This window comes from Malurus melanocephalus, unplaced genomic scaffold (genome assembly GCF_030028575.1).
Source record: "Malurus melanocephalus ecotype Western Australia unplaced genomic scaffold, MMel_1.1 scaffold_914, whole genome shotgun sequence".
NCBI lineage: Eukaryota > Metazoa > Chordata > Aves > Passeriformes > Maluridae > Malurus > Malurus melanocephalus.
This window is the reverse complement of record NW_026624146.1, coordinates 114,127-141,548: the sequence shown is the minus strand read 5'-3', so window position 1 is coordinate 141,548 and position 27,422 is coordinate 114,127. Positions and strand designations below refer to the sequence as shown.

Below are 27,422 nucleotides of genomic sequence, written 5' to 3'. Positions count from 1 at the left end.
TTTTTTTTTTTTTTAATTTTGCTGATGATTAATTATGATGATCAGTTTTAAAACAGGGCAGGTTTCTGGCATCCCCAGCACTCTGTCAGGGAGTCTCACTCCTCAATTACRTKTTGGCTACAAAARTACCTCCCTGCATTTGTTTTGAATTTGTCTCCTGCTTGTCTTATGTGATGCCTCTCAGTTCTTGTATTGGAAGAAACAGAGACCAATCATCCCAGTTCACCTTGTCTTTGGCATTCMTGGCTTTGAGCCTGCTAAAGCATCCTTGGCTCAGGTTTCTCTTTCAGAGAGCAGTATTTTTGATCACTCCCTTTATGGCAACCAGTCTATACCACTGATGGTCCTTTTTACTTTTCTTTATATTATAGCTGGGTTAATTTATATTCTCAAGATTGGGCACCAGAACTACAGTTCAGAATCAATCCTTTATATGTTGTCATAACAACACTTTTCATTTTGTTCTCAAATCCTTTCCTAACAATTTATAGCATTTAACTGCATTTCTGATTGTTTTCTCCAATCAGATTAATTCAGTTTTTTACTGATTATTAATATAATTTTAATTTCTATTTKTTAGGACCAACTACTTCCAACCAAACAACACATTTATATTTAGGGTCTGTGCTATGTACAATTATGTGGTAATTTTTGTTTTCACAAGTAACCAGTACTGTCAGTTTRGACACCTTTCCCTTTTCATTAAGTAATCAATTTTCTGCATTAACAATGTTATTTGTGATGAACCCAATGTTGTCATTTTACTCTTTCATCATCACAAAGAGGTTTTGTTTGTRTTTGGGGCAGATGCCTTGTGTTCTCTTTTGCAATCCCTAGATAGCTGAGTGCTTCCCTTGCTGACACGTAGATTTGTGTTATTCTTTTAGGAACCTGACAGTGGAAAGCACATCTYAAAGCAGTCATTAGATTTCTCTGTGAAAACAAACAGGAATATACCTGTTCCAATGAATAGGAATCTCTATTTGACAGTTATCTGACTTAAAAATTCACCTAGTGAGTCACTGACAAGGGGCATGAGGAGGTCCATGGCACAGCGTGGGCAAATATCTGTGGCCTTTCTTTCTTTCATCAAAGCTATTGCTAGACTCCTGGTTTTAGACAAGGCCTAAAATGCAGCATTCCTTCATCTCACCTTCATAAAATGCAGGGTTATTTCTAATACTGGTTCTTGCAGCCTTCTTTTGACCTTTCCAGATTTTAGCGAGCGAAAGCTTCCCATAAATGTTGCTTTAATGCACATTTCTCAATGTGTAAAGCAGAAGTTCTGGTTTCCCTTGCGTCTTTGCATAGCAAACTAAAACAAATCCCTCAAAGAGCTTTTGGAAATGGCTGAACCAGGCAAAGAACATAAGAGTAATCATGCATCCAGATTTCTTTGGTAGCTTATTAGTCCAAGCAGGATATTGGCTTTTTGTCCCAGTCTCCAAGCTGACTAATTTTTTRTGACTCATCAAAAAGGCTACCAGATGACTCATATGTAGAATACTTGTGCATTGGGTGTGTATCATGCTGGGTTCTTAAACTGAGGTGACTTGCTATTGAGAAATATTTTTGAGACACTCAAGTGATTCATAATACCTCCTATTTGCATGTAGTTAATTAGTTTGAACATGGAATTTATGAAATGGAAGTCTTTTTTGAGAGAAGCGGTTGATCAAGTTATTACAATGGAATCTTCATGCAACTTTGTCCTGCAGGTTTAAGGGTGACAAACTAAATTTATTTATATGAATAAAACATTTATTTTAGTGACGATGATAATACCAGACTAAAAGATTTAAATCACAATTATTTACAACACTAGCTACTAGTATAGTGTACTATTTTTTCAAGCAATATTGAATCGACCGTATTGAAGATAGCAAAATTATGAATGTTTAATTTTGGGATTTTTCAGAATGTTTAATTTTGGGATTGACAAGTCAGACAGATCTCAGCATTCCTCAATACCAAAAGCAGCATGACACTTTCTTTTCCATCTACCACTGATAACTTTTTCAAATGGTAAAGGTTGAGCTGTTTTACTCCTACTTAGGCWGCACATCCTGCTACACCTATGAGTTCATGTGAACAGGCATGTGGGTCTCATGATGCTGGGTGTGGACAGGAGTCACTTCTCACCTGTCTAATCCCCATCTTTCCCACTCASTTTGCTTTTTGTTACCAGCCTTGGTCCACCTGTAGGCATGCACTGACTTTCTAAAAGCAGCAGTTCTTGCTCCCAACACAATCCTCTCCATCCCCTCTTTCCCATCACACTGTCCCATCTGTGTGTCACTGTCCCTGCTCTCTCCACCCTTCTCCTGGCAGGAAAAGGAGCTTTGCAAGTTGCAGCAGGGCTGCAGCCATCCATGCTGAGTAATTTTGGTATTCTGCAGTCTTGTGAGGTGATAATGTGGTAGCCCTGATATGCTGCACATCCCTTGCAGTCCCTGTTTCAGGTGCTGTGCCTTATATCTCTGTCCTKGGAGCACTGCTCCCAACTGTCCCTTATTTCCACCCTCCCACCCATCTTTCTGTCGTCCTGCTGTATTCTTCACTTTTATTTTTGCCCTTCCTTTCTTCCTTTGCCTTACCCTGTGGGTATATCACCTCACTTGCAGTTCTCTGTGCRTGGCCTGTTGAGGCAGAAGCAGCAGCAAGGGTGTAAATTATATTGGTGGTAGTAATTTAAGAATATTTGAGCTTGAAAATTTTGAAGAGGCTCCTAAGTCCTGTCTCAGCTGTTGAAATGTTGCATAGAAGAGCTTTTGGGCTTGCACTGTGCTTTTTTGCTCTATAACTGTTGGGCAATAAATGCTAGCTTGAGACATGGAAGGAACTGGGGTTGTCTTGCATGTAAGGAGAATGTGCAAAAAACAGCTGTCACCCAGAGGGGTGGAATGTTTTAAGGAAGCAGCACTGCCATATTTTGGGTATTCCTGCAATAGTTTCAGAAGTAAACCCTAGAATTTCTGCTGACTCTATTTTTCCTGGGTAGTCCTTACTCACTGAATACATGAATCAGTGGTGTGCATCATGTGTGTGGTTTGAATTATCACTTGGCTTAAGTAATGCACATTGTTCACTTTCCTGTGAAGTGTTGGTTAGAGGGCATTAGTATTTATACTGGCATGAGGGGTGTGTTGTATATTTAACAATRGAAAATCAGCTTATTTCACTTGCAGAAAGCCTCTAACTTTGCCTTGGCAAGATCTTACCAGTGACATGGGGCTTCATTGCATGGTAAACAGAGCTAAATCTGGCTGGTGACTGATCAYCAGCAGTGCTCCTGAAGGCTCAATTCTACTCCCAGTTCTGTTCAATGTATTTATTCCTGCTGTGCTCAGTGTTGGTGTGAGCTCACCTGAAGTGCTGGCAGCAGTTCTGAGCCTCACAGTTTAAGGACTTGAAAGTTCTTCCATGTGTCCAGAGGAGGGAAACTGTTCAGTTTTGAACAGCAGGCTCTCATCTCCATCAGACAGATTTATTGGCACAAATTGGCACAAATGTTACCYGGGAGCTCAAGCCAGATGCCTTAAAAGAGGAACCCCCAACAAAGAAATCCCTGGGCAGTTGTACCCTTATGATCTAAACWTCCTATCCCTCATGCTACAGCCTGGACCAAAAGCATTATTAGGGTATGGGGTCTTCTCATTCTTCATTGGGTCACTGCTTTGCTACCAAGTGGCTGCCATTTGGTCACCTTCAAATCCTCTTAGGTTGGTTTCAGAGGGGGTTTTGGTCAGTTCTGTAGTCCCTGTTRTAATATGGTTGTTACTGTTCATACACCACGAGTTAAGGTCTGTTCACTCTAGCTATTAATTTTTAAATAACGTTTAAGCTTTGTCTTACTCTACGCAGCCACATGGTTCAGATGGAGGTCAACTTGCAGCCTAAAAATTCTAGCTACTTATGTCAAATAAAACAAAWTTTTCAACAGCACCAAACTGGTGGGAGGGCTGGCAAACCCTGTGCCTCACAGAATCCATGTCCTGTGAGCAGCTGCTGAGGACTCTGGGCTTGTGTAGTTTGGAAAGATGGAGATTGAGGGGTGACATCTTTGCTTTCTGTAGCTCCATTGGGATGGGGAGGGGAAGGGGAAGAAGGAGGTGCTGGCTCCTTCTCCCTGGGATCCAGCATTACATGTGGCAGTAGTTCAAAGCTGCACCAGGGGAGGTTCAGACTGGACACTGGGAAGTATTTCTKTGCTAAGAAGGTGGTCAGACACTGGAACAGGCTCCCTAGAGAAGTGCTCAATGCCTCAAGTCACCAGTGCTTAAGAGGCATTTGACAATGCTCTTAACAACAGCCTGGAACTTTGGGTCAGCCCTGAAGTGGGCAGGCAGCTGGACCAGATAATCATTGKAGGTGCCTTCCAACTGAAATGGAATAGAGCATTCTAATTTGATGTATTACCTGAATTTTTTGAAGTTGGTATAAATCAGTATTGCTGAATGGCTTGGAAAGATGCTTAAGGTGGTGGTGGTTTTGKTTTTTTCCACCTTGTGAATRATTTTRCTGGATGGYCCAGTCATTGGTGTGTGGCCTGTGACTCTGTTCCTTGGATTGTCATCAGTAATGTGTCAACTCTGGTTTGATTACACTTACAGACATGCTTTCTCTTCATCTGCAAAACTGAAAACCCTTGTTTTCTTTTGGCTTTGAAGGTGTGTCCGACCAATTTTCTCTGCATTTCTGGCTTAATCTTGATGCTTTCATCTTCTTTCTRTTGCTGACTTGTGTGACTTACAGGCTGACTGTATATATTCTCATATCAGGAGATTAATCACTGGCTAGAGAATCAGGATGTTTTGATTGTTGRTGTATGTCAGAACAATCTGTGTGAAGGATCTTTTACTTGTTTTCCTGCAAGTGATAAATCTGGTAAGCTGCTGAAGCAATTTTTGGTTTCATTGAGAAGTTGTTGGARCGCTTACAATTATCCTGTGGTCAACTAATTAAGACTGAAACTATAGTTATTCAAATATGTGGTTCTCTTTTTTCCTGTTCACCATTTWAGCATCTGATCTATTGAATACATCCTTGTATGACAGAGCTCTCTGAAAAATGATGTTTTAGCTTTATCACAGTTGCAAGCTCCATCATTCTTGAGGTTTTCACTTGCTTTTATGTATGYACCTTTCTCCCCCTAGACTTTAATTCTGAAAGAGAAACAGGACAGTGTGAGGCTGTCATAGCCATCTCATTTTATGTAACTTTTCTTAAGAAGCTTCCAACCACAAAATTGGTATCAGCATCTTTCAAAACAAACCAAGTTGGGAAAACACTACAATTAAAGGGAAGGTAGTATGGTAAAACTTCATGTGAGATTATATTGGCCAGGTGGTATTTATTTGCAAAAAAAATGAGTTGGTTTTGATCATTCACATGACATGATGCATGGGGTACTTTGGCACATCTGTAACATATTCAGAAGCATGAAGAGATGCATGTCCAGATGGTGTGGTCAGGATCACTTGTGTGCAAAGAGGATGACAAAGGTTCTAAAGTCTCCATTGTGCTGCTRGAGTTCTCCACGSTACTACAARYTAGTTTTTGGAWAAATCTTTCTTTCAYATTCTTCAGGAGTCATCAGTTGGTATGGGATAGGTCTTTGCTACAGAAACTTGCTGACTTCAGGTTTCATGAATCTTGGACCAAGCTTTTACTTGGTTTTGTTTCATTGTTTGTTTGTTTTGTTTTTTTTTTACCTTTTAGTTGTTGTATGYGTTTTCCTTGTCTGAAATGCATGCCTAGGGTCTGTTTTTCTTTCAGGGCARCAGGCAAAGGAGCTGWGTTTGTGAGAGGCTGCAATCTCATYACCATCCTTCTGGTGCAGGATCTTTTGCTGATGAGTCATTTATGCTGTGTTCTTACTAGAGTGGAGACCTTTTGGCCATTACATAAACACTATATTTCTCAATTTCACTGCTGGGAAGAGTCCCCTGAAAACAGTGTCCAGGGAATGGGATACTTCATTGTTGGTACAGACTGTTCTTTTAATCCCTTTTTCATGTGTGTGTGGGTGTACAAAGTCACGCTYTCTTACAGTCATATGGCAGTCATGACAATCTTAATATTCCTGTCAAGATTGGCATGACAACAGTTACTTCCAAGTGGAAAAATAGAAATCAAATCTTAAAGGAATTAATAAAAAAGGAAACTGCATTTTTGTGTCAGACTGTGCAAGCTGATTGTTAACAGCTGCAGTTTAAGAGGAAGAATGTACATTTGACACGGAGARAATAACTTTCCCACGTTTCTAGGTCTGGCTTGCTCAGGAGGAGTTTGGGAAAGTTTCCTGTACTTTGCAGGCAATGAGATCCTCCTCTGCTGTCTTATTCCAAACTTCCCATTTTGTGTATTTATTCAGTGGAACTGCAAGTACTGGATGCATTCTTCTCTGTGGAACTGTTTCTACATGGACAGCCTTACTGCCTTCCTTAGTCAAAACATTTCTTTGCTCTTGTGTAACTTTTATRGAAGCAGCCACATTTTCAAGGCACTCCATGCGTAAACTTCACATCATGAAAAATATTTGTTTTATATGCAACCAGTTTGCCATAGAGGCCACTGAAAGGCATATTAACATCACAGATGGCAGGCATWGTTTTTTTTGAGTTTATTTTTGTAAACCATCTCCCCACACACATTTGTCAGTGAAGGGTCCCAATACCAGAATCAGCCAAGTAAACTGAACTCATTGCYATGATATGATTTAATTCTAAGTGCTGAAGTGTTGGGGTTTAAGTTCCATTTTTCCTGGCCAATGCACCAAAAATGTCRTGGTTTGARCTTGGCCAAAAGCCAAAGCACTCACAACATTCCCTGCCCCCCCACCACCACTGCAGAGGCAGAGGGGAGAGCAGAAGCCCAATTAACACTAAAATTTATGGCTTTTAGATAAGATAACATAATTAAGAGAAAGATACATATATGCTYCAGAAATGGTCAGACAGGATCAAAAAACTTAAGTTGCAAAATAGATTCATTACTAAAAACTACTAAGAATACTACCGCACTGGGGAGGGGAACAGAGATAGGGAAAAATTTACGAGGAGAAGAAAAAAAAACCTGGACATTTTAAGACACCTGTTATACTTTCTGGGAAACTGTCTCTCCCAGGTCATCCCTCCCCACCCCTCCATGCCTTCCCGTGCACAAGGGGGCAGGGTWTGAGAGTTTTAGCAAGGCCACTCTCTCAAATCTCCTGGCAGAACACAGCTTCTGCTAAACATCAACTCACTTCAGATATGGGGGAGCCACTTCTTCCCCCTTTTTGGCTGATGATCAGTCCAGTTCCCAAAKGCCAGTTTTTTTTTTTTATCTCGGGTGCAGGATCTCTCTTTTCTATACAGGTCTCCTACTGAAGAAATAGTCCTTTCAAGAACAGCTTGTTTTCTTCACGTTCGAGCACCACAGCAACAGCACTTGTCTTCTCCTTACTGTGATCTTGGGTCTCCATTTTTTTTTCTTACATCTCCTCACCCTCCTGCTCTGTTTTTCCCCAGGGCATGATACTAAAACTAAATACTAACAACCTAAAAACTAAATGGCAGCTGCACTCTATCTTGTTTTGAATTCTTCTTAAGTACAAGACCATTTGTCATCACAAAGGAGTAACCARCCTGTGCAATTGGCCCAGGCCTGACCAGCAGCCTGTCCATCAACCTCAGAGCCATAATGGATTGGCTCTAAAACACAGGGGCAAGGCTCCTTTTTTCTGGAGAAGGAGAAAGTTCTGGAAGCTTTCTCATGGGGGCCATGTTTGTGGTTTCTTGGTCCCATCCCCCCACCACCAAAAAACTGGACCAAATAAAACCAGGACATGAAGTCAGAAGTGCAGTCTGTAGGGGGATATAATGTTTTCTGACCTTGTTTCTCTCTCTCTCTCTATTTACAGGTTATTCTAATATTTGTCTGCGTGTTGACAAAAGAATCTGTAGAAATTACTCCAGTGCCATATACACTGCAAGACTATCGGGTAGCTTTGGATGGAAGAGACCCCTCTAATCCCATGAGGAGAGAAAAGAGACAGATTCAGTGTCAACTGGGACAATACCTACACCCCAGAGAGACCCACTGCTGCATGAGGTGTCATGCAGGTACACAAAATACAGTAGTAGTGACTTTCACCCTGGAGGCATTTCCCAARCTGTCTCTTTCCTCCAGTTAATCAGCTCTCCCTTTCCTTGGTACCTATCCCTATCCAGCTAAATTCTTATTATTTTTCTTTTTTTTTGGGCTGTCAGTGTCATTCCCACTGGTGAGAGGTACTTGGCCTTTACACCATCAGCTCCAGGGTTTCTTTGAGGAGCCCCATCCTTCCTGAGACAACACATTTGCCTTCCTGKCAGAGCTATGTTAAGTGATTTTCTTGCAGGTACCTTCAAGGCAAAAGACTGTGAACGGCCTGACCAGGCAACTCTTTGTCTCCCATGTGCTGCTGGCACCTTCACAGCTGTTGATAACACCATGTCAAAATGTTTCCGGTGCACACGCTGTCGTACAGGTGAGTTACCATCAGCTCTGCAGGGTCTGAGGAGAATTGGTGGTGCATGGAGGATGGGAGGTGACAGGGTGAGTGAGGGAGCTTGGAAAAGCAAGCAATGGAATGGGTACTACAGACTGGGGACAGCAGGAATAAGTGCCACCAAATCAGTACAGTCTGAGATACAGTTTGCAGGCTTTTCTGGCTTTTTTTCTGTGAAAGTTATGGGATAATCATACCTATCATTGTMATAGTGCTCAGTTGAAGGTGAAGGAAGAGGTTGGAGTTATTATTTCTCCTTTCTTTCCTCAGAACTCCAGCAGATAGTAGAGAGCCCCTGCACCCCACAGCAAGATACTGTATGTGGCTGTCAGAAGAATCAGTATCAGRTTAATTCTGAGTCTGAATTCTTCCAGTGTAGGAACTGCAGCTCATGTGCCAATGGGATCATTACCAGCTGTGAGTATGGCATGGATRTGGCTCCAGTGTGGACACAATGTAGTAGGGTACACTTTCTGATATGCTGCAGTGCCTTGCACTAAAAGGATTGTGGTTTTGGAACAGCTCTTGGGTTTGTCTGCTCCCTTTCCCTGACATTTTTTGCCTGCTCTGGTATCAGTCCCTGTTTCCTATTACAGTTTCTTTTCTTTTGTCCTTGAATGGTTTCTTGGTTTTGGCTGTTGTGAGGAGCTACTTTCTGTTTAATTTTGGTGCCTTTGCCTTGCCTGTGCTGAAGCAAGGTCTTTATTCTCTACAGCAGGTTTCCCCTTGCCTTCCTTTTCTTTCTTCTGACACTCACTGCATTTCCCTTACCAGCTGCTGGAAGCACTTCAGGTACAATGCATGAAAACACCTCTGGTGCCAGTGCTCAGCTGAACTGCCTGTCAGTCAGCTGCTGAACCACCACAGTGCTCTGTGCAGTGTTTAAAAGAGCTGCTCAGGTAATGCTGAGCTATACCGGGTGGCACTGGGTATTTCCTTGGGATGATACCACGGTCTGGGGGAGTACCAGAGTCAGCTGTCCCAAGTTGCTTCATCTCCAGTCAGGAATCAGAGGTGTTAAACAAACACTGCTGTCTGTAGTCTAATTCTTTCCACGTCCCTTAGATGTCTTCTTTATATGTCCCCTCTTTGTCTTAATGCTATCTTCTCTTCTTTGCAAACTATGCTGCTCCTGATTCCTTTCCCATTTCTTACCCTGCCTAGTTTGCTGTTTCAGTGGTGAATGTGTTCCCTCTGGTGCTCAGTAATGTTGTCACAGTTTCCACACTTACACCTCTCCTCAAAGGTCATCACTGCATGCTGCCCTTGAGCAGTTTCCTCTCCTCTTGGCTGATGTAGAACTGTTTTACTCCTGTCCCTCGCTCACCACACAATGCATGCTCCTTGTTCTAGCACCTTTTCCCCTCCTTTCATRCAACTTGATGTCCTTCCATCACTGGTCTTGCCTGCTCCTTCCCACCCTGTTTTACTCAGGCTCTGTTCTGTGACTTGCTTAGGAGCAACAGCTCTTTCATTTCTTACCCTTCCACTCACAGCATCAGAAGAGTGGTTATGTGTCCCATGGCTTGAAGTAATTTCTCCCTGCCCAAAACTGACTTCCTCACCAGTCYCAGCTGCTCGAGGACCACTTCTCCCTCATCTTGGCCTGACTAATGTGGTTTCCCCTTCCTGTCATGCTTGAACTTGAGTGACTTTTCCTGCTTTTTGCACATCAGACTGATTTCAGCTGCACTGTAATTTTTGTCCCTTTCCAAGCCTCTACAGAGATGCCCATCTACAGTGGGCACTCTTATTTTTATCACTTTTATCCTCCCTCAACTCTGTTTTTAAATGTAGACCAAATCCTTTTCCCCTTCTTCAGTAACAGTTTTCCAGGCTTAAAGAGGGGTAATRTTTCATCCATCTTGGAGTGGATTTTTTTCCTTTTGTTTTCTTCTCTGTCCAGATTATGACAACAGGTATTTTTTTTTTCCTGAAGGTTCAAAGAACAAAGATGCAGTTTGCAGGTGTAAGCCTCCATTCTTCCTGTCACGTAAYAATATTTGCAAGCCTTGCAACAGGTGAGCTTTTTTACTCTGTATGCCCCACCACTGAGTAGGAGACACAGCAGGAGCTCCACAGGGGGAGGAATTTTTTTCTCATGACTCTTTCTATCTAGATATAACTTTACAACATTCTAGTTGCCTTTCTGGGGCAATTAGGTCTTCCCTTCTGCTCCCCCCAGTCTCCTCCATGTAGGCATCAGGCCACTAAGAGCCCAAGGTCACTAGTCACACTGTATTGCAGGCTCATTTTGACTTTTCTGTTAATTACTGATGGTTGCAAGTGGTGAGTGTTTCTTGTGTGCTCACCTCTCTGATTTCTCTTTCAGCTGCACTGGAGAAGAATGCTTGCACTGTCACAGCCCAGTGACTGCCTCACCAACTTCATCTGGGCTGAGTGAGTACTCAGGGGACTGAGGAGCAGTGGAATCTTTTCAGTGTGGGCTGTTGTTCTGTTAATACCTTTTGTAAAGGGTTATATTTACCACTTTGTCAAACCATTATCCTTTTTCTCCCTACCATTTGCACTTCTTCACTTGCTGTTCTTCCTCTAGCACTTACCTCCTCCTTTCTTAATCACTCACACATTTGCTCTCTTCCTTTTGTCCAGATGGAAATCTTGTACTTGGCATCTTTGTTGCAATATTTGGAGTCACCTCTATCCTCTTCATTGCACATAAAATAGGAAAGCTGGTCCAGAAAAACAACCTAGTGTCGTCTTTCTACCCCTGTGGTGAGTACAGCAGCATGTGTGATGATATTGATTGGGATGAACTCCATTCTCTGTGTTTTTGTGTGTGTGTGCACATGTGAGGGAAAAATTGGGATCCTGTTACTATTTTGCTGCTAAGCCAGAGTAACACAAGAACTAAAYAGCCAAGGCTATTGTTACAGTTCTGTGACTGGAAGTGCGTGTGTGATGATTTCTGGGACGTGTGTTTTGCTATAAAGCATTTTTGAGGGCAGGAATGTGAATAGCTGTTTTCCTGTTTTCTCTGGGACGAGAGGAAGTAAAGTTAATTTCTGCTTTCGTTTTTTTTTTTTTCTTTCTTTGAAGTTTCTTCACCACAGACAGCCAAGGAGMCAGTATCAGAGGTGAGCAAGATGATGGGTATAAGAGCTTATCTTCCAATTTCAAATATGTTAGCCTGGGATCCAGAGTAATATTTTTCCCCATGGGCTGTTTTCAGGCCTTTTATTTTCAAGTGAGCTGAGTAATAGGGCTGTTTAATTCAGAAATCTTTTCCTGTAGAGGGTGGAGCTAGTAACACTTAACTTCCCCTCTTTTAGAGGATGCTTTTCAAACTCCTGGCTTTTGCTTTTTTCTTTCTGGATACGATTTTTTTTTCATATAGCTGGTCCTTAATCCCTTAATTTTCTCTCTGTGTACCCCAGACTTGGAGGATTTAATTAATTTTACTTCACCTCAGTTCTTGACTTCACAAGCCTCTTAGTGCTGCTTCCCAGTGTTCTCTCAGGTCCAAGGTAACTGCAAATAAGAGGGCCCAGGCAGCAGCTGAGRTGGGGTTTGCACAGCCTTACAGAGAAAGGTGGCAAGTGGAGCTTTAGAATGGGGGTGATTTTGGGTCCCAGCCTTACTTGATTTTATAAAGAAATATTTTCTTCCAGAATAATGTTTTATGGTGCCAAAAGAAAGTTAAACTCGTTGGGTTCTGCTAGGAAGAATTGCTTGGTGTCTTCTGCTGAAACAAGGCATGTAGGAAGAATTAAAGGAGCAATTAAAACCTCAGCACAGGCTCCCCACCTCTCTTGGATAAATTTTAGTATAAAGCTGGTGGTTACTTGCAGGAGACAGGTATATGGTGCTGCTGTGGGTGATTCTGAGCTATGTCATGTGTCTTTCAGGTTGAGCAAAAGAGAAATGAAATTTCCATCCTTCTTCCTGAGTCCCAGAAGGAAACAGAACTGCCATTGAATGCAGCTCCATCTGCACCTCCGCCACAAAGCTCACATGAGTTACCAGACTGTGTCAGACCTGCCAGGAAGACACAGCTTCCTGACAGTAAGTGAAACTCCCCCATCCTTCTCTCCTTCCCCACTCAAATGAGAACCTGATCATGCAGATGCAACCAGGAGTATGCTGGACAGACCTGTACATGACCTGTGTGTGTACAGACAGAAGCATGCTCAGAGCCTGTGAGGCTGTATATGCCAAATATCCATGCAAGACCTTTCTGTTGTCCCTTTTCTCTACCAGCAAAATTGATTGTCATATGTGTTGACATGTTGTCAGTCTTAATGCCCCTGGGGCAGTGACCCAGAATCATTTCAATAATTCATTCTTTTTCAACAATGTATRGCAGCAAGGCCATAAGCATATGTGCTTGACTCTGCTCATAACCTTATACAAGAGCATATGGAAACATTCCCTTTACAGTTTGATGGATAAGAATGAGTACAGACATCACATGAGCCTGTGTGATTACTCTGGAAAACTGGACAAGACCTGAGCAAGAAGGGCACATGCAAGCTCCAAAGGCACCCTCCAGCCCTGGATTATTCACATTCACCCTGAGGCCACAGAATGTTGGTTCTCACAGTTTTGCCTCTCTCCACAGGCCCTGCCATTCTCTACACCGTGGTGCACCAGGTACCTCCGTCTCGCTGGAAAGAGTTCGTGCGGCGCCTGGGCCTGAGCGACCACGACCTGGAGCGGATCGAGCTGGAGCACCGGCGCYTGCAAGACGCCCAGTACGAAATGCTCAGACTGTGGAAACTGCAGATGGGCCGTGCTGCTACTGTGGAGCACATSAGCAGTGTTCTCAACCAGATGGAGCTCAGTGGCTGCAGCGAYGCTATTCAAGAGGCTTTGTTAAACCAGAACTCTCCTCAGCCTTGCAGCCTCCACAACCACCTTTAATCTATTTCTGCTTTAGCTGCCTTTGACTGTTRAGAGAGGATCATAACTCTCTTCCTTTCCCCATATCTCTCCATCTTTCTAACACTCATCAGCTGGGTTTGTTGGAGACAGCAACAGATTATGCTGGAGGAAGGCTGAGGTTTGCTTCTCAACCACCGTATAGTTCAGCACCTTTAAGCMACCTCAGACATCTGCAACACCTCCTTTCCTAAGGAGGGAAAGCACCTCATAAAGGAAGTGGTGTGTGGACTCTGACCAAGATGCAAACAGGAGCTCTGAGTGACTTAATGATAGATCAGCTTTTGTGGACAAGTTGTTGCTGAAGCAGGTGCTCCGCACATCATGTGGTGGGTGAACTTGTAGGGTGATTTGGCTAAGCTGTCTGTTCAGATGTTAAAGTACTCACTTACTTCTTGCAGATCTATTTTTCTGTGAGATCAACCAGTTGAAGTGGCTCATATTGCAGCCTTTTGATTGCTAAATCTGACTCAGAGGAAGTGGTGAGAGGATGTGCCTGTTTCTGGGAGCAGGAGAGGATTGCCCCCTCTCGGTCTCAACCAGTAGGTATTGCTGGGGCAAAATAACTCCTGGAGATTCAGAAGTGGTGGCTCCCTCTGTGAGAAACAGGAGGACATTATCCCCTCCAGTTCCAGAGGAGTAAGGATTCCAAGCCAGTGAGTCAGATGAGATGGTTGGTGCTTTTTTTCTGAAGTTTTGTTTTTTTTCTATATCTAGAAACCAAGTAAGTTAGCATTAACAAAACACCTGCCTGTGTGTTTGTCCAAGTGCGGGGTGGGAAGGAATGTGTGCATGTGCCTGACTGAGGTGGGAGCCATGCAGCTGGCAGTGTGAGCCCCTCTGCAAATCTGTGCTTGCACACAGGTTGGTAGGCTTGTGTCTACCTGCTTATCTACCTTTGGATGATTCGATGAATCTTAACTGCAAATGGGACTGTGTATGTGTCTGTAGAGGTATTTTAGCAACTGTTGAGTAACTTCACACTACTTCCTGCAGTGAATTCTGTGATTGCTACTTGGGGGTGGGAGCCATCCAATACCATCTCCAGGCTCTCATCATCACTTTTTCACTGTAATTACCCTGGGTGAACCARATGTAGAAAAAAAATCAGTTAGCCTGCACCAGGTGCAGGTTGTTCACACATTTGTAACGTGGATTTATTTTTAGTCTCTAATCCCTTGACCAGAGAGAAACTTTCTATTGTAAATACACTAAATGTTCTGAATTAAAGTGAGTATTTTTACCTCTGTTCTGGTTTTGCTCRTATCAGCTTCTTTTCTGTGACTGTGGATGGGGGCAAAGGAAGGGGAATAACTYCAGAAGTGGCAAAAGTGGGTGGCTTGGTGGTCTCATGTATTTAAAAAAAAAYCCCAAACCTACATTTTAGGTACTTTGATATGTAAACTTAGTGACCTCAAGTCAGAAGAAGCTAGCTGAGGGCAGGAAGTAGGATTGAAGTTAAATCCAGTTGCAGGTCTTTTCAGATACTCAAGAATCAAAGGGGATGCCAGYACATTTAGAGTGAATTTTTAAACAATATACAATGAATCATTTGGATTAGTATCTGACTTTTTAAACAGGAAAATGCCTTTAAATAAAATAATAATAGGTTATACTTTGATGTCAATCTTACATATTTTGTCTGAGGAACCAAAGCACCATGTTAAAGCAGTAAGGACTATTCCTGCTCCACTTGAAAGTTTCCTACTTGAAACTTTGAAGTTCCTGACAGTCAGTGACAAAGCCAGGAACTGAAGTAAGTTTTAATTCCCAGTTTGAGGCTTTGTTTTGTTATGCCCTCATCCTATTTCAATTGAGGAKGATTTTGTTGGGTTTTTTAATCAGAGACAGCACAAAGCTCACTGTAATACACTTTTTCTTTCATAATTTCTGTTCAACAAGCACAACAGTATGATCAGTATGATGATTATTAGAAGTATGTGCTGTAGACTGAAAGTGCTTGAAGYGGGAAAATTCTCAGAATTCTTCTCCAAGTATGATATCTAAGCCTTGGGTTTTTTTTCTCCCCAGCTCAGACTGTGTAATATGTCATTTAAAATCCAATTATTTCAAAACTTATGGCACAAGGTAAGCCACAATGAGCAGGCCTCAGRCCATTGCTTGGTTTCCAGCAGGCTTCATGCAGGAATTTTACAGAAAACCATGGCTGTGAGGTGTTTTAGAGAATGCTGAAGACCCTTTCAGGGTAACAAAAGTGACTTGAATGGGTAATGTATGTGAAGATTGGGGTGGGAGGCTCCTCATGCTGTGCTTTTGAGCCTGGACAGAGCAGCCACCAGAAAAATGCAACTTTACATAATTTCATTAATTTGTCTTTATTCCTCATGGAGTACCAAATGCTGAAGCGATGATGCCTGTATATAGAAGATTTAAATTAGAACTGTACTGCATCCAGCTCTGGTCCTCCAGCACAAGGATCTGGAACAGTGGGAGCAGTCAGAGGATGCCACAAGGTTGGTAAAAGGACTGAAGGTACGAAGACAGACTGAGGAAATTGAGTCTGTCCATCCTGGAGAAGGTTCTGTGGAGAGCTCCCAGCAAGCTGCCAGTACCTGAAGGGGGCTCCTGGGAAACTGGAGAGGGACTTTTGGTCTCTGTCGTGATCGGACAAAAACTAAATTGACAGAGGGAAGATTTTGGATTGATATTAGGAAGGAATTCTTTACTGTGAGGACGCTGGCACAGGCTGCCTAGGGAGACTGGATGCTGTGGATGGGACTTTTGGTCTCTGTAGTGATGGGACAAGAAGTAAATTGACAGAGGGAAGATTTTGGATTGATATTAGTAAGGAATTCTTTACTGTGAGGGCTCTGGCACAGGCTGCCCAGAGAGACTGGATGCTGTGGATGGCACTCTTGGTCTCTGTAGTGATCGGACAAGAAGTAAATCGACAGAGGGACGATTTTGGATTGATATTAGGAAAGAATTCTTTGCTGTGAGGGCACTGGCACGGGCTGCCCAGGGAGACTGGATGCTGTGGATGGGACTTTTGGTCTCTGTAGTGATCTGACAAGAAGTAAATTGACAGAAGGAAGATTTTAGATTGACATTAGGAAGGAATTCTTTACTGTGAGGGCACTGGCACAGGCTGCCCAGGGAGAATGGATGCTGTGGATGCTGCAACCCCGGCAACGTTCAAGGCCAGGCCTTTGAGCAACCTGGTCCAGCGGGAGGAACCCCTGCAAGGGATCCTAAAGATAATCTTTAAGATCATTTCGACATTCCACGATTCTATGAGAACACAGCAGTCGCTTCTCCCCCTCAGCAGCGGCACCTCCGTCACGGCGGCACCTCCCTCCCTCACGGCGGCGCCCGGCCGTTCCCCCCCGCCGGCCGCCGCTCGTTGGTACGGCCCGCGGGCCGCGGTGCGCGCCGGGAGCGGCAGCGGCAGCGGGTGAGGGAACGGGTGAGGAAACGGCAGCGGGAGCGGGCCCGGGGTGCGGGTGTGATCCCGATACCGCTCCCGGCACATCCCAGCACATCCCGCCACATCCCCGCCCGCCATGGCCCTCAACAAATCCATGCACGCCCGCAACCGCTACAAGGACAAGCCGCCCGACTTCGCCTACCTGGCCGGCAAATACCCCGAGTTCCAGCAGCACGTGCAGACCACCCTCACGGGCAGGGTGAGGTACGGCCGGGGCAGATGCGCTGGGTGGGTGTGATGCAGGGAAGTTAGAAGTTACAGGGTAACTTGTTAGAAACTGCTTRTTTAAACTCATTATAATACAAAGCAAAGATAAGTCATGAATATATATAGGCAAATTGCAAAACTCAGTGAATGTGTAACATGTAACCTGATATATACCAAGCAATACCTGTGCTGCGGTGTGTGCGGCTTTCAGGGGTACCTCCCGCTCACCCAGCGCTGCAATAAACATACCTACTTCACAACCTAAAATTATATAAGTTGCAGAGTCTTGCTCAGATCATTTTTAGATCACTTGCCCCTGTGTTTCCCCCCTTGGGCGCCTGTAAAAGCTCTGCTTGTCCCTTTCAGCCTGAATTTCAAGGATCCCGAGGCGGTGAGGGCTCTGACGTGCACCCTSCTGAAGGAGGATTTCGGGCTGACCATCGACATCCCCGTGGAAAGGCTGATTCCTACCGTCCCCTTGAGGCTGAACTACATCCACTGGGTGGAAGATCTCATCGGGCACCAGGATGCTGAGAAGCAAACCCTGAGACGAGGCATTGACATAGGTACGTGACAAAGCTAAATGTTTAATTCCATGTTTTCCATCAGCGACAGCAGCGGATACAATTTGTTGCACATCCACAGACGAACGTGAAGTTTGACAAAAAGATCTGACTTGAGCGCCACAGGTGTTTTTTTTGCCTTCTGGATGGGCACAATTTCTTTGCACAAAAACAAGAACAGCCGTGGCAGGCAATTTTTAAACTTTTCAGGACATTGAGCTCGCTGGAGTGCAGCTTTGTGTGGTACACAAAAGTGATGCTGCTAGAGATGCAGGCAAAAATGTAATTCGAAAAGGATTTTAAAAAAGTGCTACTTCTTAGTGTTCTAACTGGTGAATTATGTTGTGTTGCTAATTTATTAATTTTGCTTTTGGATGTCTGCGCCAGAGAGTTTTTGAGTTGCATTGCAATATTCTTTAGTGAATAAACTAATAACATTTATTAATGTTATTAATAACATTTAAATGATCTTAATAACATTTTTTTACTTAATATTTTTTTCTGTTGTTGCGGGTGTATTTGACTGTCCTTTTCAAACTTAGATATTTTTTAAAATTTCTTTCAACGTAGTTATATTCACAAGCTGAATTGTAAAAGAGGCTTAATTAGGAACCAGGGCACATGCTGGCTAAGCTGTATTTTGTTTGTAGATGGTCAAARATTTCCTGTTTCTTGTTGAAAACAAAATGTCTTTTAAGCTGGACTAAGTGTCAGCAGATGGATGATACTGTCTAGTATAGTTGTTCTGTACCAGTCTGGATTATTAGGTAATATCAGGACAATATCTAGATTGAGTAGCAGATTAATGTAAACAATAGAGATGTGAATTTATAAGATGTACATTGATAACCCTGATTTGGTTTTCATTAGAAATAAAAAAACCAAACCCTGTAGGAGCTTCCACACAAAGATAAWAAAATTGGCATTTGGCTTCCAAATCTTCGTTTATTCTTTATCAATTATTTAAAAGGCACGAGTGAAAGTACAATTGAATGTAGTTCACATCTTTTATTTTGTCAGGAGAATCTTCCTTTACAGTTTTGAAAGCTTGATTTCAAAGACTGCTTTGTGCTGAAGAAAACTCATAATGAAATTAGAAGCTGGAATTTCCTTTCTAACCTGTTTTAATGCTTRACATTAAAACTTTGAAGTTACTGACCTCCTCAAAGATAAGGTTCAGTAATCTCTTTTTCTGTGCCAGCTTTTACAATCCTGTTTTCTTGGCAATTGCTATCATGACTTTTTGTTATGGAATTTTTTGTTCTCCTGAAATCTTCTGACTTGTATTTTTAGCTGGAGTTGTGCTGGATGCCAGGTTTGTATCATCACATGGTGTCCCCACAGCTGCTTTCCTCARTAACTTTTAAATTTCTTAGCCAGCTTCTATGTGTTTGATATTAGTTTTCATTTCTGAAAATAATTTCTATGAACTTCATCATGGTAGGTGGCTGGGTAGAAGAGACAGATCCTCTAAGTCCTCCACATACTGTAAAATCTTCAGTTTGAKTTTACATGAGCAGTGATGTTCCAGCTTTGGAAAAGCAGTAAGTCATCTAAGAGGGGTGTTACAGAAATGCTGGAAATAACCCCTTCATGTTGTGTACTGACAGATGGAGTAATTGATGTGTCAATAAGTCAGTATAACAGATTCTCAATATACATTTAAACTYGAGTTTTGTGGTGGTGGGATATCTTTCCCTTTTCCTGTATCCATTCCCTTTAATCCTAAATTTGGTTGTCACTGATAGTTTGATTACCTACATATGCTATAATTATTTTGTGCTGGCATCCCTCTCTTTTTTTTCCAAGTTTTTATCTGTCTTTTTGGATATCTTAATTGACACTTAGGTTTTTTTTATAGTTTTAGACATTAGAGAAAGACAGTTTGGTGGAACAGAATTTCTTTTGTGTTTGCTGTATGTGTCAAAGTAAATTATTTGTGATAATTGTAAAATGGAGAAGAGAAATTTATTTGTGGTAGGGTTTTTGTTTTAGTAAAACTAGAATGCATTTGTCTTTCTTTATATATACTGACCACTGTCACACAAAAGAAAAATCTTAAAATGAAGTTGATAGTTTGCTAGAAAATTATTACAGATGATTACATTCTTAATTTTACTTAAAGTGCATATTTGACAATGCTATTTTTCAAATTATGAAAATAAAGTTAATTACAGAATTGAGTAGTAGATGATCCGTAATCAGCATTTTCTTGAAGTTATTTCTCTTTGGTGTAWTAAATACATCATTAACAGCCTCAGTGTGTATAACATGAGAGACTTATTTTGCCTTTTTCATGGATTTTCACCTCTGCAGGAACAGGAGCATCTTGTATATACCCATTACTTGGAGCAACTTTGAATGGCTGGTATTTCCTTGCCACAGAAGTGGATGACATGTGCTTCAATTATGCCAAGAAGAATGTGGAACAAAATAACTTGTCTGATCTTATAAAAGGTATGATCTAATAAACTATTTAGTAGCACACAAATATTGTGACATTTTTGCCATGTTCAGTGGCAATATTAGAATGTGTATTCCTTGCACAAACACATTCTCAATTGTTTTTACTGGAGCAGAATATTTACTAAGGTTTGTATATGCTTAAGCCAAAAAGCTGCCTTGTCTGGGATAGGATGTGTGAATAGAGAAATATTCTTCCTAATGAAAATCTGAAAGTTAAACTTCACCCTGGGGTGTTTTTATCTCTGTATTCCTTGTCTGTTAATGATGTATTTCTTAGTGTTTGTGCTGGTAGGAGACCTGGAGTGCTCCCCCTGGGTAACTGTGTGACACTTTTGCAAAGGATCTTGTACAGAGAGTTGTTACTTCTCACTTCTTGAATGAAGTCCTGACCCTGCCTGTGGTAGCAGCAGCAGTATGCCAGACTTGGTCTGAGTATGAGCTTGGAAAAATTTCTGTAGGACCTCAGTGCACTAAAAAGCAGCTTCATTTTTCAGCTCTGAAATGAAAACTTTAGGAAGCATCCTTTTGGACAACATGTCTTGTCTGTCATCCATATCAGTGTTGAAGATCCAGAACGTGATAYAGAGAACACTGAAAGTTTTATGTTATTACTGCCATCACAGGATTTTTAGTGGTGTGGTGGTGTTTTGCTATAGTGGAAAAGCAGCTGGCAAAGGAACAGGCCTGATGTGAAGCTAAAGAGCCTGTAGTTGTAAGGGCTTAAAGCACATTTGTGGTTGTATTGGAGAACTTGGTATTGCTCAGAAAGTCCCTGCTGTTTTAAACAGATTCATGTGGTTCTGCTGCTGTGCATAAATATACAGGCTGATGGTATGCTAATCCTTAACCTGAAATCTTTATAATCATGGTGATATTTGTTACATCTCTGTAGTAGAAAGCAGTTTAGAAAGTGCAGGTTTTATACAATGTATAATGTAAATAGCATGTTAAATAAAACATGAAGTTCCTTTCTGACCAAATTCACTTTTTCCAATAGTGGTTAAGGTACCACAGAAGACTCTTCTAATGGATGCACTGAAAGAAGAATCTGARATAATTTATGATTTCTGCATGTGCAACCCCCCCTTTTTTGCCAACCAGTTGGAAGCAAAAGTAAGTTAAACTCCAGGTTGCTTATAGTTCAACAATCAGTGGGAGGGTAGCAACAATTTAACCTCTTGACTTGGGGAAGGCTGAGTTGAAAATTCCAAATCATCCTGAAATAGCATTTAAGTCTTCTCCCTCCTCAACCCCTAGCCCCTAAAGGACCTTGGAAAACTTAACTGTTACCCTTCCTAAAGTGGAGGATGAGCTGTAGCATTCTTTYACAAGCTCTTAGAAACTCAGTTTGGAAAGTAGACACCTAGTAAATCTGAAATCAGGTGCCTGCTGTGTAACAGTGGTAGAGAGGAATTTGTTCCTGGAATTTTGCTTTATTTTCTTTGTTTCCTATGTGAAGTAGACAGTATCATACAGGTCTTGTGATACCCACTGAATCTAGTCTGAAATATGTAACATATGGTAGCAGAAAAAAGATTTAAGATTTAATTAAATAGTATAGATTGTAATTGCATAGATGCACTTMGCATGTCTTAGATGTATTGGAACCACATATTTCATATCAGCAGGATCCTGATGCAKGACAAGTAGGTTACCTAGGTTTGAGACTGTAGGGAATTCACTCAGTTGCTTATTTTGAATGCATCTTTGTCTGTTATCCATGGTTCTGATGGGGGGAGGATAAATAGAGSTGGTGGCACTTGCTACTCACTGAAGACTGAGATGGGAAGCAGTGTACAAAGCAGCAAAACATTTTATTAAATGTTCACATCAAATGTTTGTTTTTTAATTCAGGGAGTTAATTCTCGAAATCCRCGGCGTCCCCCTCCCAGTTCTGTAAATACAGGAGGGATCACAGAAATCATGGCTGAGGGAGGAGAACTAGAATTTGTCAAAAGGATTATTCATGATAGTCTCCAACTTAAAAAGAGGTTACGGTAAGTGTTTGTTACAGTTAAAAAAAAAACCAAACTAACACCTTTTATCTTCATCTTTGGTAGAAGTAATACAAAAATGTTATTTTTAGTAGGTATGGTCCAGTGATATCTGCTTGATAATGTTTACATGTCAAGTTGTTCCTGAGCCACATTTAGAACTTATTGCTGGAGATATTTAAAGGCAGAAGGCAAAAAAAGCCTGTACAAGTGTCACTTGAAGCTTGCAGCACAGTTAGCACATGTACCTTATAAAGACAGGTCAGGGTYCATTCTTAACTTTTGTTAAGAGCTTTTGGGATGGAAGAGGTTTTATGCCACTTTTTAGTTATCTGTTGGTTGCCTAAAAATTCTTATCTTTTCCTGGCTCAATTTTGATAACTTGCAGCTTTGCCTGCTAWGGGACACTGTGGTACTGAATACTGTCTTGGGTGAACATAAGCTACAATAAAAAAATATAGCAAGGCCTTCTTTTGAACAACATAAACAGATGGCACATCTTCAGTTTTCTGACTTTCAGGCTTTCCCTGCTGTTGGATGAAACTGTCCTTTGATAACTGGGAATTCTAATTTTTGTACTTCAGTATATTATATTAATAAGCATTTTTTATGCAGTCATCAAAAAATAATGGAAGTTGGGGTTGTAGAGCTTGAATAATAATTCCATGATGAACAGAGCTTCATCTAAAGTCATGTTTGGAGATAACTGATGATGTGGAGCTGGGTGAAAGGATAAGCTTCWCCAGAAGTGGGAAAATAACTTGCTTTTTTATTTTTTTTTTTTTTTTGCCTAATTGTTTCTCCTCATGAAATGTAGGTTATRTGATGGAAACCTGGATAAGATATGAGTGAGCACAAGTGATAGTCAGTATGCCTGCTTTTGGGCATAGTTACATTCCAGTGTTGGTTACTCCTTTTTATTCTGATTCATCGTCCAAGAAAGTGGAGAAATTGAAAGATTCTTGTAAGGTGTAACATCTTTTACATAACTGAAGTCACTCTTTGAAACAAGAATTTTGGTTGTTAAGGTGCTGTTTCAATATAGTCTCAATGTATTTCCTAAAGGCTCGGAAAGGTTTTCCTGTCCAGTCTGTCTTTGTACTGAATTTTGTTACATTATGTCCTAATCACTCTATTCAARTGTGATTTTAAATCTGTTGTTCTTGCAGCTTTCTGATCCAATAAGTTCTTACTGGTAGTAGCCAATTTCAGTTGATCTCTATTTGTAAAACACTTTTAAATGTGTTTTTTTGCAGATGGTATAGTTGCATGTTGGGGAAGAAATGCAGTTTAGCACCACTGAAAGAAGAACTTCGAATCCAGGGGGTGAGTTGGTATAAAGTCCATAAATATCTTGCATATGTTTTATACAATATRTATTATGCTTCAATGCATATGGGGAATTATTGTTGAATTATTTCACTGAGTTTTTATTACAAGAAGGAACTGCAATTCCTTGTTAGGGAAGCAATTGAGGTTCAGCTGTTGTAGATTCAAAATTGACAGATAAATATTTTATCCAAATTTTTGTTTTTATCATATTTTGAAGGATGTTTTCATCCATTCTAGAAGATGCAGGGTTTCTGCTTAAAAATAGCCTTAGCAAGGCTGTAGTAAAAACAAMAAAAAAAAAAACAAAAAACCCCACCCCCTCAAAACCTTCCAAAACCAAAAAAGAGCAACAAAACAACAGCAAACCCGTCCCTCACCCCATCTAGCTTTCTTTCCTCTTAGCTCACGTGAAATCTCAGAATTTGGTTGGTAAGAAATAGTAACTTTTAGTAAGATTTAAGTGGCAGGATGGTTTGTTTGTGTTCAATTCTGTCACCAAGTAAAATTGAACCTTGTGCTACTATTCTCATTGAAGAGGGCTGTGCAAAGGACTTTTTGATGGCTTTCTGGGGAAAGCATAGTCTTCTCTAATTTCCATACAAAGAAAATAATTGTGAGATCAGTCCTTGTGTATAGTGGAAGGAAAGAGAATGCCTGGTGAAATAAAGATGAGCTACCAAAAGCAGATGCTGAGCTAGACACAAAATTTTGAGTATCTGATTTTCTTCTCTGTCCTTGAACTGTTGCATCTCAGTTTTGGTAAAGTGAAAGAAGTAAGAGAAGGCCCTGATACCTCTGAGCCATGTCAGAAAGAATCTCCATTYGTGTAATGAGAAAATATGCTTTGCTTGAAAATGTGTGCAGTGTTGTTTACTAATCTGCAATAATATCTGGTATTGCTTCTTTGCGTAGGTTCCTAAAGTTACTCATACTGAATTCTGTCAGGGACGTACCATGAGATGGGCACTGGCCTGGAGTTTYTATGATGATGTACAAGTACCTGTAAGTAGCTTAATTTTGGTTTGCTTGTGATTTTCTGTGCCTCTTACTTGAGGAAGGGGCTATTGAGCTGTAACTACTGTGATACAAACTGCCCTTCTTCAGACTGGAATATTGGATATGCTGGGCTGKATGGACAGTGGAATTTCTTAGATGGCTGCCAGTCTGTTACATGTGATTCATGAGTGACACATATTTAGGGTGGAAAAGGAAGTTATTGTAGGAACTTACTGCGTGTTTATAAGTGCAAATAAAGATCATTTATTACATACCTCAAATAGCAGCTTAGTAGTAATAAAAATACACTAAGTTGGGGGCTGKATTTGAATTTAGGCTTCCCTCTGAGAACTCAGTTTTAATTTAACATGTGGATTCTGTTACCAAATAGGTATGACCACATCTAACTCAGACTTGCCTACATGAATGTAAGTGGAGCTTGTTCACCTTAAATGTGAGACAGTTGCTTTTTTGGATCTGGATGTTTGTATATTTGAATATAGGTATAAACAACCAATCTTACAGAAGATGCGCGTAAACCATGTGCACTTGGATCAAAATGTGGATAGTGGCAGTTGACCTTTATTCCCAAGAGCAGTCAMACTTTCCCAGCTCATGGAGAGCTAATAGTTTGAAGGAACCAATGAAGCTTTTTGCCTAATAGCTGCAGATAAAGTCCCTCTGTCCATCAGGAGAGCATAAAGTGCATGATCCTGTTAGCTGGTTTGACTCTAAAACTSCTGGGGGTGAAGTGGAACACAGGCCATGTGAATGATTGCCTAGAGACTGATGTTACACTCTTAATCCTCGTGTCTTATGGAATCACAGTCTTCAGAGTACAAAAGTCACCCCACTAATACTCCATAACCGTGTAATTTTTTTTCCTTTCTTTCTTTTTCCAGTCACCTCCCTCTAAAAGAAGAAAATTAGAAAAACCACGAAAACCCATTACATTCATGGTGTTGGCTTCTACAGTCAAAGAGTTATCCATCAAAGCTTCAGCTATGGGCTGGGATGCTTTAGAAGCTATTGCTGTTGTTAGAGCCTGGGTAGAGAAGATTCTYTCTGATCTGAAGGTACAGTATGAAGTATTAGCTGTTAAAACAATGTCCTAATTGAAAGCATAACTCTGATTGTATGAAATTGTGCTGTTTTCTTAAATAGGTTCAGCATAAACGTGTTCCTTGTGGAAAAGATGAAATTAGCCTCTTTGTGACTGCCATTGAAAACTCCTGGATTCATTTGAGGAGAAAGAAACGAGAGAGAATAAGGCAATTACGAGAACTTCCTCGAGCTTCTGAAGATACTCTGCAAGCAATGGAGGAGGAAAAGAACAGCCAGAAGAGTGTGAGCAACAACTCGGACTGTGAAAACCCCAAGACTGAAGACTCTGAAATGGGGTTTGTGGCACCTGATGAGGGTGTCCAGATGATGGCAGCTGAAGAGCTACCAGAGGAATCTGCTGCCAAAGAACACAGTGATCCTGTGAAGGAAGAGGAGATGGAAGCAAAGCAGGGAGAAACATCCCTTGGCAAAGRGTCTGKTGATGTGAAGGAGRAACCTTGCCCTGCAGWGCAAGCTAGCAATCTGACAGKGGAAAAGGAACAAAGGGGKTTTCTCTTCAAGTGTTTAATGAATGTGAAGAAAGAAGGAGATGATGTAGTGGTAGAAATGCACTGGGTTGAAGGACAGAACAGAGACTTGATGAACCAGCTGTGCACATACTTAMGGAACCAGATTCTTCGACTTGTTGCTAGTTAGCCCATCTTCCTATTTTGGTAAAGTAGGTCTGTCCTCAAAKTTTGTAAACTATTTTTAATGAATTAAAAATTTCAGATAGCAAAGCCTAGTTTTTCCCCCTTAACAAAAAAAAAAGAAGAGTAGAAGGAAGATAGATGTCTCCTTTAATATTTTAAATAGCTTTTTSAAAGATGTAAGGTGGAAATGAAATGATGGGGAAGTAATAGATTTCATACTGCAGTTGTAAAACTACATGCTGAAGAGAAACATGTCTGCTGTGAGCATTTCAAMTATCAGCAGTGCTTGTTGTGGTCTTTTTCTGGCACAATAGAATTATATATTGTTACTAAATAGAAATCTTTCCTGAGTTATTTTCTTCAGTACTAATACAGGAAACGGTTAGTCTGCAGTGGGAATTGTTTTCTGCAATGGGGAGTCTTCAGAAGAGGATTTCAGTATCTTCCCTTTAATGTATTCAACTTTGGTTGACAGAGTAGCAGAAAGGATACRTTCTCCAAGTGTCAATTCATTAAAACAGTTGCTTTAGGAAAAAAAAGTGTGTGTTGTATTTGTCTTGTGCTTGGGCTTTGAAACACAGAAGGGGACCTACTGTTAGCATCTGATTTTGTAAACCTGAACAAAAGAAGCTTTTTGAGCTGCTTGTTTTCAAGAGGATTAAAATATGGTGACCATCCCTTACCCTTACTCAGACATAATTGTCTGAAATTACAGCAGTATTCTTAGAGAATTTTGTTTCCATTTACTCTTAAGAGCTTGCTTTAATGACAGGAAGAACACATGCTCTTCTTTGAGRGCCAGAAATTCCTTCTGCAGGACTAAGATGGGTACAGAAGCTTTAAATTTTGCAAAGGAAGACATCTGGAATGAAGACAGTTGTTTCCACACCCTAGTCTTGTTTATCACTGGCTGCTTTCCAAATGTTCCTGTGAGAAGAGAGGGGCGAGGATGTGTTTGAAATTATGAGCACTGCTCCTGCTTCTCATGAAATCAGCCTCCCAAGTTATGATCTATTTTTTTGAAGAGAGGTACCAAACGTGGAGGCTTTTTTTCTGAGAGAGTTATGTGTATGTGTGCACTACCCAAAATAAAGCAGTGGTGGTCAGAAGGAAGTAACAYTTCCTGCTCCTGGAACTGCTTTCAGTGTTCAGCCTTTGCTGTCGATATTTCTGGAAAGATCAGTATGTTTTCTTCAGTTGAAACTGAAAGCAAGTTAGAAA

The 27,422-nt window shown here is 41.2% G+C and overlaps 2 protein-coding genes across 2 annotated transcripts in view; both read left to right on the top strand.

The window, feature by feature from the left end:
* Window positions 1-14,532, top strand: part of TNFRSF1A (TNF receptor superfamily member 1A) — a 17,069-nt gene extending 2,537 nt beyond the window's left edge. Inside the window, exons 2-10 of the mRNA XM_057386100.1 lie at window positions 7,907-8,108; window positions 8,387-8,515; window positions 8,807-8,953; window positions 10,476-10,557; window positions 10,869-10,936; window positions 11,150-11,272; window positions 11,597-11,634; window positions 12,406-12,562; window positions 13,119-14,532. Coding sequence (XP_057242083.1) covers window positions 7,907-8,108; window positions 8,387-8,515; window positions 8,807-8,953; window positions 10,476-10,557; window positions 10,869-10,936; window positions 11,150-11,272; window positions 11,597-11,634; window positions 12,406-12,562; window positions 13,119-13,420 — 1,248 coding nt within the window. The 3' untranslated portion in view covers window positions 13,421-14,532. The remainder of the gene's footprint in view (window positions 1-7,906; window positions 8,109-8,386; window positions 8,516-8,806; window positions 8,954-10,475; window positions 10,558-10,868; window positions 10,937-11,149; window positions 11,273-11,596; window positions 11,635-12,405; window positions 12,563-13,118) is intronic.
* A 2,380-nt stretch (window positions 14,533-16,912) lies between these two features.
* METTL16 (methyltransferase 16, RNA N6-adenosine) lies at window positions 16,913-26,785 on the top strand. The gene is made up of 9 exons (XM_057386102.1): window positions 16,913-17,090; window positions 17,460-17,659; window positions 19,973-20,113; window positions 21,120-21,235; window positions 21,977-22,119; window positions 23,373-23,442; window positions 24,361-24,450; window positions 25,347-25,520; window positions 25,609-26,785. Exons 1-9 carry the CDS (start codon window positions 16,963-16,965, stop codon window positions 26,203-26,205), a joined length of 1,659 nt encoding a protein of 552 aa, XP_057242085.1. The 5' UTR covers window positions 16,913-16,962; the 3' UTR covers window positions 26,206-26,785.
* Window positions 26,786-27,422: the final 637 nt, after the last annotated feature.